Source organism: Nelusetta ayraudi, unplaced genomic scaffold (genome assembly GCF_046127955.1).
Source record: "Nelusetta ayraudi isolate G7.1 ecotype Tasmania unplaced genomic scaffold, CSIRO-AGI_Nayr_v1 ptg000019l, whole genome shotgun sequence".
NCBI lineage: Eukaryota > Metazoa > Chordata > Actinopteri > Tetraodontiformes > Monacanthidae > Nelusetta > Nelusetta ayraudi.
Genome location: NW_027466069.1, coordinates 6,192,501 through 6,204,145, shown reverse-complemented (window position 1 = coordinate 6,204,145; position 11,645 = coordinate 6,192,501). Strand labels below are relative to the sequence as shown.

At 45.9% G+C, this 11,645-nt stretch overlaps 2 protein-coding genes across 2 annotated transcripts in view; one reads left to right on the top strand and one right to left on the bottom strand.

The window, feature by feature from the left end:
• The first annotated feature begins 2,414 nt into the window (after positions 1 to 2,414).
• Positions 2,415 to 7,048, top strand: LOC142888379 (keratin, type II cytoskeletal 8-like). The gene is made up of 9 exons (XM_076026623.1): positions 2,415 to 3,036; positions 4,781 to 4,989; positions 5,065 to 5,125; positions 5,234 to 5,329; positions 5,436 to 5,600; positions 5,699 to 5,824; positions 5,943 to 6,163; positions 6,267 to 6,316; positions 6,447 to 7,048. The coding sequence occupies exons 1-9, from the start codon at positions 2,539 to 2,541 to the stop codon at positions 6,683 to 6,685; spliced, it is 1,665 nt and encodes a 554-aa protein (XP_075882738.1). The 5' UTR covers positions 2,415 to 2,538; the 3' UTR covers positions 6,686 to 7,048.
• Positions 7,049 to 9,290: 2,242 nt separating this feature from the next.
• LOC142888380 (mitogen-activated protein kinase 14A) overlaps positions 9,291 to 11,645 on the bottom strand; it is a 6,458-nt gene continuing 4,103 nt past the window's right edge. Inside the window, exons 9-12 of the mRNA XM_076026624.1 lie at positions 11,163 to 11,242; positions 10,840 to 10,918; positions 10,592 to 10,765; positions 9,291 to 9,950 (exon numbers count right to left, since the gene is read on the bottom strand). Of these exons, the coding sequence (XP_075882739.1) occupies positions 9,889 to 9,950; positions 10,592 to 10,765; positions 10,840 to 10,918; positions 11,163 to 11,242 (395 nt within the window). The 3' untranslated portion in view covers positions 9,291 to 9,888. The remainder of the gene's footprint in view (positions 9,951 to 10,591; positions 10,766 to 10,839; positions 10,919 to 11,162; positions 11,243 to 11,645) is intronic.

Genomic DNA, 11,645 nt, shown 5'->3' with positions numbered 1-11,645 from the left:
CTGGGTACCTGACACAGACTGTGGTCATGTGACTGCTGTTCGGTTTGTGCTCTTGCTCTGCAATGCCTGACTGTGCCATAAAACACCGTTCATGGTGGTCTCGGAGGGCGGAGCCAACACCCACCTCGGCGTGCGTTCACTCACCCGGGGGAGGTGACAGCGAGGCAGTGGTCCCCTTTGTGAGGTTAGAGTGATAGTGATGATAGGGAGTCATTCAAGAGTGGTAGAAAATATTAGCAACATGAAATTTGCACAACATAGGACCCTTAAAACCTTAAGGAGACCACACGTGACAGTTTTGGTTTTTCATTTTTTAGATATCTATTTGTCAGCTTTTCTGTTCAACATTTTTGTTAATGCATTTGTTCATGCATGTGCAGAGCAGTTAAAAATAAAAACTTGGTTCAGAGACCCAAACGGAAGCTTAAGTAAAGAAGCGGTTTGCAAATTCTAGCAGGCTTCAGCCCAAGAGCCAAACACAATAAGAATTTTTACTTTTCCAAACGTTTGACGGAACACCTTGTCGAAACCTTTTTGGCCGAGAACGGTTTCGCACCAACTCTCTTCACAGGATCGAGCCCATGAACTTGTTACGCCGACGCTTTTGACCACTTTCTGTGGGATTACCGCCGTTGAGCAAACACATAAAAACAAAGTCGCTGACTCTGCCGATTAATGTGAGCAGGTTGTGACTAACCCGGCTACTGGCTCGGAGGTGTGGCTTGGCATGTAGCTCACATTCTGGCACAAACAGCAGAAAAAGACTGCTTCACGGGAGCACGACTGCGGCAGAATCAACCCAAAACACACGCCAAGTGTAAAAGATACAAAATTACATCCTGTAAAGGCTATTTTTTTCTTCTTCTTCGAATTCACACTCCAAAGTTGTAAGAGACGTGTCCCAGGATAAACCCCTCCTTGACATTGACATTTAATAATTGCTCTTTTAATGTCACAGCGGCTCCTGCCGCCAAGTTTCAGGGCTGAGTTCTCACCGTTGAAATGCGCCGGTGAGCATTCCGCTGCATGCTGTGACAGGAAACCTGAAACAAACCCGTCAGGCATCAGGCAGAGTGAAGTGCGAACCTGCTGCAGATTTGAAGACATACAGTATGTTGCAATGTTGAAGACATACACGCTCAGAAATATGCAAAGCAACCACCTTTATTGGTGAAGGAAAAAAAGGAAAAGAGCAACAAAAAAAAAAAGCATTGTCAAATGTGAAGGTGTATTTAATTAATTGTCCATCAGCTAGTTTTTCCTCCCAGTGTTCATACTAAAATGTTGCAAAGTTGTTATGTGCCACATTAGGATGTTGCTGAAAAGAAAACACTTTCACTGCTGCTAATAGCAAAACAAGAAGCATGTGCTACACTAAAAGCTTTGCACATTTTTTTTCTGTATATTGTTGCTTCCTCTGCCTTGTTTTGTTTCTACAATTTCCTTGCATGTCACATTGATCTTCTTCGCTCCTGGGTCAAAAAAAAACTGCCAAGCGCAAGACCCTGTGTGCTTTTGTTTCACACAGTGAAAGGACTCTCCGAATTTCTGAAAGATGATTGAATCACATGTAATGTGCTAGAGCTCTGGACCCCCCTGGCCTTTCCTTTGGTGCCTGACTCAGCTGTGGCTCACCGCTCATTCAGATGCTGAGAGAGAACAGAGGCAGTCGCGAAGCCAACGCCTACAATGCTCTGTTACGACAGGCATCAACAGATTCCGATCTGTCGCCCTCAGATCACCTGATCCGCTTGCGGCTTCTTGTTGAAGAAAGTGCCGCAGCAAATACAACAGTAGAAAGTAAAAGCTAAACACTTGCACTGCACATGCATGTGCGTCCAAAAAGCACAGGGGACTGTGAGCGCAAATTGTGCAGAATTGTGCACTATATTATCAAATGATAATTAATAATTAGATCTCACAAGCACCTCAGATAGTTAACACTCTTCATTAGAATCAGTAGATTAACAATTAGGTGTCACTATCACTATGGCACACACAGTTGTTTCACTCCAAATCTTGGTGGGGCGCATTTTTGGCGGTTGGAACAAACACGGTGGGAATTTCAACTCGAGTTGCAAACGGCAGAATTTGCAAGGTGAACCCACCCTTCGGCCCCACAGGTCCTCCACACCCATCCAGAGGTTCCACCTGTTCCAGTGAATAAAGTCTCTGGCAACATTTCCTCGCACCCCACCCTTCACCCTTGGCTGTGGTGCCATTCCTGTGCGAGTCACCTGGGCGTGAGCGCCTCACAGGGTTGCCACTCCTACCTGTCTGACAGGCCCGACTGCGACAAGCCTGCCTGCGAGTGCACCTTCCAGGATCTGGCTAATTGGAGAAGCGCAGAAGAGGGAGGTGCCCAGTGGGGCGGAGCCTCCCTGCGCAGATGCAGATAAAAATCCATCACCGACAGTGGAAAAGGCACTTTGAGGGATCAGACTCTCCTCTTAGTGTGCGCTGCCAAGTTCCTCTCTTCGCTTTCCTTTTTACTCTGTTTGTCCGTACCTTTAGGGGGAAAAAAAAAAAAATCCAGCCATGAGCAGACAGTCCGTTAAAACGGTCAGGACCTCCTACACGGTCGGAGGCTCAGGTGGCTCAGGTAGCTTGGGCTTTGGCAGTGGCAGTGTCAGTGGCACTGGCGGTGGTTTTGGCTTTAGCAGCGGCGGTGGTGCTCAGTTTGGCACCAGTAGTTTTGGCTTTGGCAGTAGCAGTGGTGCTCAGTATGGCAGCGGTAGGTCTTCAGGTGCAGGTAGATATGCCCGATCTGCCGTCATCTCGACAACTCGTCCGATGTCTTATTCCAGCTCATCACTGTACAGTAGCAGCGGTGGGTATGGAGCAGGTGGCATGATGGTTGGCGGCGGTGGTGGTGGGTTCGCTGGCGCGGGCGCGGCCATCACCAATGTCACGGTGAACCCGTCCCTGCTGACCCCCGTGCAGCTCGACTTTGACACCACCATCCAAGGTGTTCGCACTCAAGAGAAGGAGCAGATCAAGAATCTGAACAACCGCTTTGCGAGCTTCATTGATAAGGTGAGTGATGCTTCTCGTTTCCTTAAGATGCAGCTCTCAAACTGTACATGACCAACAAAAAGTACCTCAGAAGTGTATTTTTTATCATTTCACACGGAAGACGTTCCCAGGAATGCACAGGACAATATGAAAAAGTTTAATTATTAAGTATTATGTGGCAACAAAACTGACTGACATGGATATTGAGGGGAAGGCACACTATGCATTGCAGTGCACCCCGCAGGTGTCTAGGTCTTCTCAGACTCGGCCGTATGGCAGCGTGCACTTATGCGGAGCCAGCCTTGCCAGCTGTTTCTGTGATACAAGATCAGAGCGACAGGCAACGCTTGAGTCGTCGGATCCAGTGACGGGTGGCCCATTGTGTGAGGGGGTAACGAAGGCATTGAGGCTTCTCCTCTCACTGCGTCAGCAAAATGTTGCAACCCTGCAAAGGACTGGGTCTCAGTGTGAAATGAAACTTTATAAGACGCTGATATTAAGATTAAGAGGCTTTATTCAATTCCGTTTGGCAACATCTCTCATGTAGCGTAAGAGTTTAAAAACGAGATAAAGTGCAATTGAAGTTAAAACATTTTTTGATTTTGTTATATAATTTTATCGTCTGCAGGGGGCTTTTGTTTAAAATTCCATTGGATGTGGAACGTGGATCTTAACACAAATCCATCCATCAATGACGAGCTCCTTCTTTCACATGCAGAAATAAACACGTTTTGTAACCACACCCTGTGGCAGTATGCTCAGACTACTTTTTGTCTGCAAAGGTAGAATGCCACTCCTGGTTTATTCTAGCACACCTGATCTGGAACCTATTCCACAGACTGTAAGGAGATGTTTCATTATGACATTATTCAAAACTGCAAGACTGGCATTCAAGCAAAGAGAGCATAAAATTCATGCACGCGGAGAGACAAACCTTCACCTTCACACATAACGACAAAGCAGAGGCACCAGTTTGTCTAGAGTTCAAGCCTTTGTAGCGACTAAACGCAGACGCAGGGATAATATGCAAACTCCTCACAGAAAGGCCATCAAGACTGGGGTCCCATGGGGACAGGAGCCGCAAAGCATCAGACTGATGTCTGAGTTACCAGAGTGGAACTCTGTATCCCAGAGGCAAGGGAGCAGTCCGTAGAGGGGCGTGGCCGAGGTGGCAGAGCACGGAGAGCTGCGGGTGGCGGAATGGGGGTAAAGTGGGACTGTTAGGGAATGACTCACATGCACATCTAAAAGACGGGGCACAAGCACCCAGGGGGCAGAGCATGACAACACAGGCTCCAGGGATCTGATCAGAATAATCATGGACTTTTGATGCAGAGCAGACGAAATCTGCTTTGCAAAGAGGCTGCAGAGTGGATTTTGAGTGGGGCGCAGCCCCGAGCCACATTTTAATCAACAGCCAACTGCCAGTTCACACAGGAGCTCTTTGTGTGGGAAAGTCAGACATGGGTGTGGTACCGCAAGATGAGCAGGGGAAAACAAAACAAAGACTAGTCTGCTGTGACCTGTGACGGCAAATATGAACTACTTATTTTCAGGTTTTGTGCAGCTTCCTTGAAGTTCTTTCATAAACACAAACAATCCAAAGCAAAGCAAAGCAAGTCCTTTCAACTCCTTCTGCTGATACATGAGTCCTTCTTGTCTTTGATGTATGCACAAACATTTATTTATTTATCTTTTAATTTTGTCTTATTCAAAGTAATACCCTAAGCAACAGAGATGCTAACTGTGGCAAATCAACTTCTAGGTCCGCTACCTGGAGCAGCAGAACAAGATGCTGGAGACCAAGTGGAAGCTGCTGCAGGAACAGACCACCACCCGCTGCAACATGGACGCCATGTTCGAGGCCTACATCGCCAACTTGCGCAGACAGCTGGACGGGCTCGGCAACGAGAAGGTCAAGCTGGAGGGCGAGCTGAGGAACATGCAAACCCTGGTGGAGGACTTCAAGAACAAGTGAGTCCGCTGCTCTGAAGAGAGCAATCCCAATGTTGTTGTCCATGAGTTAAATTTATCTGCTCTTGGCATCAGGTATGAGGATGAAATCAACAAGCGTGCCAGTGTGGAGAATGAGTTTGTACTCCTGAAGAAGGTAAACGTCGACGTGCATTCACAATACTGCTCTACTATTCCCGTTTCTTCCTGTCTGACTGTCTACCTCTAACCTGGGACTGCTTTCTTTCCTCAATATAACATACAGGATGTGGATGGTGCCTACATGAACAAGGTTGAACTGGAGGCGAGAGTGGATGCCCTCCAGGATGAGATCAACTTCCTCCGAGCCGTGTATGAAGCGGTAAGAGAAATGGAGCGTCTGCTTCTTTCCTTTTTTTTTTTTTTTTTTTTCTTAAGGATTGAATTGCCTTTGCGTGTCCCAACATTAAACAAGACATCTTGTGCAGGAACTGCTTGAGCTCCAGGGCCAGATCAAGGACACATCGGTCATCGTGGAAATGAACAACAGCCGCTGCCTGGACATGGATAGCATTGTGGCTGAAGTCAAGGCTCAGTATGAGGCCATTGCAAATGCAAGTCGTAAGGACGCCGAAGAATGGTACCAGACCAAGGTCAGTACACACATTGAAGAAACGCCTGGAGGCTGTACTCTGGCAGTATTGCGGTATCCTGAAAACTAACTGAAAAATTCTTTCTGGATTTTGCTCAGTACCAAGAGATGCAGAGCTCTGCGGGACAGACCGGAGAGGATCTGCGCAGCACCAAGGCCGAAATCGCCGACATGACTCGCAGAATCAGCCGCCTGCAGGCAGAGATTGAAGCAGTGAAGGGACAGGTAACCACATAGTGGGCAGCCCCCAGTCCACTTTCAGGAACAAAACTCTCTTGAGTAAGTGAAGTCACGAATTGAGACCACATCATCAGGTGCCTGTGTTCTCTTCCCAATGTCGCAGCGTGCCTCCCTGGAGGCCCAGATTGCCGAGGCTGAGGAGCGCGGTGAGCTGGCTGTCAAGGACGCCAAGGCCCGCATCAGGGACCTGGAGGAGGCCCTGCAGAGAGCCAAACAGGACATGACCCGCCAGGTCCGCGAGTACCACGAGCTCATGAACGTCAAGCTGGCTCTGGACATTGAGATCGCCACCTACAGGAAACTGTTGGAGGGAGAGGAGGATAGGTAAAGGGAATGGGCAATGGCTCGATTACATATTTCTTTTTTTGCCAGGTAATTCGTCGACATATTTGACAACCTGTCCGTTGTGTTCTCTACCCCTCTGCAGAATCCAATCTGGCGGTCCAAGTGCCACCATCCACGTCCAGAGCACCTCTGGTGAGCATCGGAAAGAAACACATTCCCTCTGCAATTTAATACAATTCTAGAATATATATTGCAAACAGAATTTTTAAGAAGATAATTTTTTAAAGTCCTTCCGTCTAACGTTTAAACATCTGCTCAACAGCGGCATTTGGCGGCAGCGCCTCTGGCGGCGGTGGCGGCGGCGGCGGCAGCGGCGGGTATGGCTACAGCTCCAGCAGCGGCTTCGGCTCCAGCGGCGGCAGCAGCGGCTATGGCTACGGCAGCAGCGGCGGCGTGATGAACGGCGGTGCCGCGGGATGGGGTATTAGTGGAGGAGGCAGCGTGAGGAAATCCTCCTCTGTCTCCAAGACCAGCAGCTCCTACAGCAGGGTGGGTCTCTAAAGGCAGAGATCGTCCCTGTCTCCACACCTCCCACCCCCCCCAACCGCAATCTCCCTTGACATCCCATTACTTCCTGCGCTGCTTTCTTCTTCCTTTGGCACCACCCTCAGAGAGTCACGTAAAACAACACGCAGAGGCAAAGCGACCACGAAAAGTTTAAGGGGCAGCCCTCACTCTTTTTGGAATCATCCTGCTCCTCTCCTGCTCTGAGAGAAAGTCAGCCCTCCTGCATATTAATGGTGTTCTGATCCTGCTTCACTTCCACTTCCCCACTGAGTAGGAGGATGGCTGGAATGATCCGATTTATCACGACTGTACCATCCAAAGTGTCTGAAATAAATCTGGTTTCATACTCACCTACAATTGTCTCTGTTCATTCATTATGGAAGCACATTAACACTTTAAGTCAAACGCTGATCAAGGCGCAGTGGTGGTAGCGTAACGTTAACCATGTTAACGCAGTGTTTAACAACAATATGGAGAGATGAAGTTACACGACTTCAGATATGAGCCAAGATGTACGAGCTTAGCAACACCGGAACACTTACAGTAGTATTCTGTCCTCGCTTGAGTTGATGTCAAAATACGCAGATAAGTTCATGTGTGAGACGATCCAATGAAACTGAGGCATGGACTGATTTCCTTGTATTTCCACATTGAACAGTGTGGTTGAATCCACTCTCAACCTTTTGTAAAATATACAAACAAAATATAATCATCATCACTCTTCAAAGTATTTCCATACTATTCAAATGACAGCAGCTACTTAGCAAACTATGATTAGCAATTCTTAGCTACTTGGCAAACTATGCTCAGCTATTCCGCAAAAGGAATCAAAACTTCACTAAACATGGAAATATGCACCCCGTCATCATCCCAACATCGTCGGACAACAAACAACCGTGTGTCAGCATCCACTGACAGGCACATAGTTTACAAATATTGCCATCAACAAGAGCACGAGCTGCACACACAATCTCCGGTCTGTCACAGCCAAAATGGAGTGCCAAAAATGGAACGAAACTAGACCATTCAAACATAGTTCCAGCAAACAAAGTATAGTTCCAGCACAAGAAGTGGCATCAGAATATACAGGAGGATAAGTAAGATACGTCAAGTTATGCACCAAAATGTCCCTGTTCAAGAGTAGGGCACCTTACCGCCAAAAGAAAAAGGGTATATATATATATATATATATGTATATATATATATATTTAGCGAACCCATTGACCTGAACAAATCCAAACCTCTTGCTTTGTGGTCCAGTAAAAATCAACTTCAACAACCAGCGTTGAGATGCTCAAGCGTGCAGGACGCCGCGACAAAGTCGACAAAGACTCAAGTGTGACCTCATCAGATCAACGGCAGCAGCACAGCGGACAGTATCATCTCCCTTCCAAACACGTGGAAGGAAGCTCAAACTCAGCATTTCAGCAGTCAGTGTCGCGGAGGGATAAATGGGAAGTCCTGGGGTTTTCTTTTTTTGGATGAAAAAAATTATACGGGACCCTTCATTTTCCACATTTTATTACATATTTATGCATATGTTCTTATGAATGTATATATTTGCATGGCCAACAAAAATTGACTTGCAACTTCCATTGTGAGAAACTCTCGTTACACACGTACACGCACTACTCATCGCTGAGGCCAAGGCATTTAAAGTCGGCGGTGACGATGACAGCGACGGTGTGTTGATACACGTCTCGAGTTTCCCCTCTGAAGTGGCGCATCTAGACAAACTGGATGAAACACACACACAGTGTGAAGACAATCGTTGTTAAAAGGTCGGCAGGTGTGGCGGTGGTTTGTGCCTCCAGCGTCTTAATCACAATTATAACGATAATTAAGCTCATCGATCGATCGCCTTGCGGAAATACCTTGTCAGCTTTTCACCCACCCCGTTCAAACTCAATCTTGACTGCTCCTACTGGGAGCAACGCCTGGGAGGCAATCACGGAGTTAGGGGCCTTGCTCAAGGGTGGTGCTTCGGGTGGAGGCAAGCACGGTGACCACTTTCTCCAACCAAATCTCCTGTTGCTTCGTGGATTTGAACCAGCAGCTTTCCTATTATGGCCGCGCTTCTCCTCTTTGGGCCCAGAGTGAAAAACTGATGGGAATGTCAACGGCTGTTTCGGTGTGGACAGACAGAGGTCAAAGTTCAAAGTGTTGGGGACGGCGAATGTCCCTTGACAGTTTTGCTTGCTGCAGAGTGAGTGTGTGTGTGTGTGTGTGTGTGTGTGTGTGTGTGTGTGTGTGTGTGTGTGTGTGTGCAGGACGTTGCAGGGCTGACCAGATTGTTATATTACTATAAAATAGCTTTTTTTAAGGACTGACTTTGACTGTTGTTGATGGGAGGGAAATACATTTATCTCCACTGCAGAAAATAAGCGTTCAATTACATGAGTAACAGAACAAATTGTGTGAACAATGCTGCCCTCTAGTGACTCGGTGTTCAAACTCATTCCGTCTAACTCCTATTTTATAGCCAATTCCTGTTCTATTTTAATAATTTTCAACTGCAACAAAAAATAATAAAGATAGAAAGATAGAAGATTGACTGGAAGTGACCCAAGAGTACACTGAAAACAACTGAACATAATAAATGCAACATTTCTTTATTCATTGATTACAAGGAGGAGTTATCTTTTGCTACGTATTTCAATAGCACAAAAGCAACTTTAGCTTAAGGTGATGCACAATAGGCCTTTCAGTTTATTTTTTTCTTTGAAATTGGTCGAACCCAAACACACAATTCAGTCTCCAAAACATCCCTCGACTCTGGATTTGGAAGTTTAAGAAAAAAAAAAACACGTATCTACTCATATACAGAGTATTCTTGATCTCAGTAATCATCATGGGACCACAACCTAACGCTGCATGGAGAATTCTGCTTCGGTCACAGTTCAAACATCAGGTGAACACATCATGAGTCGGATGGAATCTAATATATTTCAACATTTCATGAAAAGAGACCACTGCAAAACTATCTTTTGTGTTGTTGTTGTTGTTGTTGTTGTTGTGAAGATCCAAAGTACTAATGGACAAATAAACTTTTGTAAAAAATATTTCAAACACTTTCCGTGACCCACTGTCGCAGGCAAAAGTGGCTTTTCATTGTTGTTTTTTAATTTATTGTTTTGTCCGGACAATGTTGACCTGCAATGAACATGTAACAACAGGCATTGGCTTATTTTGGTGTCTCACACCGCCGTTTTGCTGGGGTCGTCAGGGTCAAAGGTCATGATCTCCATATGGATCAGGCCTGCGGCAGAACAGACAAAGACAGGGAAAGAACAATTTCACAAAATGATGAATTTTAACACAAAAGTACCCACTAAACTACGAAATTGTTACTACTACTTAGTAACAGTTTAGTATAAAGTGGGAAAAAAGGTGGAATCTCAGCTAAAAACCTGACCGTTAACCAGAAAAAAGGGAAAAAAGAAGCGTAAACTTGAAAAGAAAGATTAGCTGTTAGCTAATTATCAAGATATTTCTCAAAAAAAATTAATTTCAATCTTTGAAAAAGAATTGTTATTTTAATGATGCCAATTCTTAAAATAAATAATCTTCAGGTCATCTCAGAACTTGAAGATTAAGTTCAGGCAACTGGACTGGTTTTGTTTTGCAAAAGCTGTCCATTCATTTTTTTGTTGTTGTTGTTGTTTTTTTAAGTACATTCTAGTGGGATCCACTAGGGGGAACTGTTGAAACTGTTGAAACCTGGACGTTTTCCCCGAGTTCCCATGTTTTTGCATCAGGACCCCCAGGTGGCGATCCGGCGAGGGTGTCCCACACTGTGTCACATTCGCTACCCTTTGATCGCCCTTTGGTTGTGTGTCAGTATAAATGGGGAACCAAGAGGCTGCCGAAGACATCGTGACCTCCCAGCTGCACACTCACTCTTCCACTCGCCGACGGCCAGCTCCAAGCTCTCGAAGGAGTCGTCGTAGGGGTCAGAGTCGGGCTCGGACTCAAGGTCGTGGTACTCTGCCAGGTAGGGGTGGGACAGACCCTGCTTGGCGGTCAGTCGTCTTTCCGGGTCCAGCAGTAACATCCCCTCCAGTAGGTCGACGGCTGGAGGCAACAGCACAAGGGTGAAGCACAATACAGACACAGTAGAGCAGGGTCAGAAAAGGACTTGGACGCACTGTTTTCATCCATCGTGGTAAAAACCTCCTTGAAGTTCTTCTTCTTTTGCGGAGGAAGACCCAACACGTATGACTGCGCCTGAGTTCGACACAACGACAGACAAGAACAGTTCGCTTTTAATTTCAATGCCTGATTGCAGGTTTGTTGGTGAAAGGGTGCTGTGGCTTAGTTGGTCAAAGCGCCTGTCTTGTAAACAAGAGATCCTGGGTTCAACTCCCCAGCAATGCCTGCCAGGTTCCCGTCCTTCTCCCTGTGACCCTGAGCTCAGGAAGAGGCGGGCATTGAACGTGGATGGATGGATGGTGAAAGGGTCAAAACTCACATCTTTGCTCTGCATCCTGTCCACCAGCGATGAGTCGGGCGTTCCTGTGAGACGCAGGATCTTCTTCAGCTGGTCGATACCTGAGCGGCTGGTTAAGGGGCCAACACTGACTGGATTCATTTCTTTGTGCCTCATTTCACTTATTTTAATTTAGAATTATTGCTGTTCAGTATCCAATTCTTTTATTTATTTATTTCTTATTTTTTGCTTTTTTTGCCCAAATTTTCCCCCTCAAGTTCCATCACTGAGATTCTGCTAAAAAGAATACTCAAAAAAAAAAATCAATGCGTTGCAAGATAATCATCTCAAAGCATCTACGTTTCATATTCATTTTGGTTTGTCAACACCAAGTTAAATCATTATCATTCATAATCGATGATAATAAATAAAACAAATAACTTCTGACAAAAAAAATCATTAAGCAGTGTTGTAAGAATTTGTGTAAAATCCTGTTACAATTGCAACAATTACAATTACAGCATT

Coding starts and splice junctions, on each gene's coding strand:
- LOC142888379 (XM_076026623.1), top strand. CDS start 2,539: ATGAGCAGACAGTCCGTTAAAACGGTCAGGACCTCCTACACGGTCGGA. Junction 3,037..4,780: donor TTGCGAGCTTCATTGATAAG/GTGAGTGATGCT, acceptor ATCAACTTCTAG/GTCCGCTACCTGGAGCAGCA. Junction 5,825..5,942: donor TTGAAGCAGTGAAGGGACAG/GTAACCACATAG, acceptor CCAATGTCGCAG/CGTGCCTCCCTGGAGGCCCA.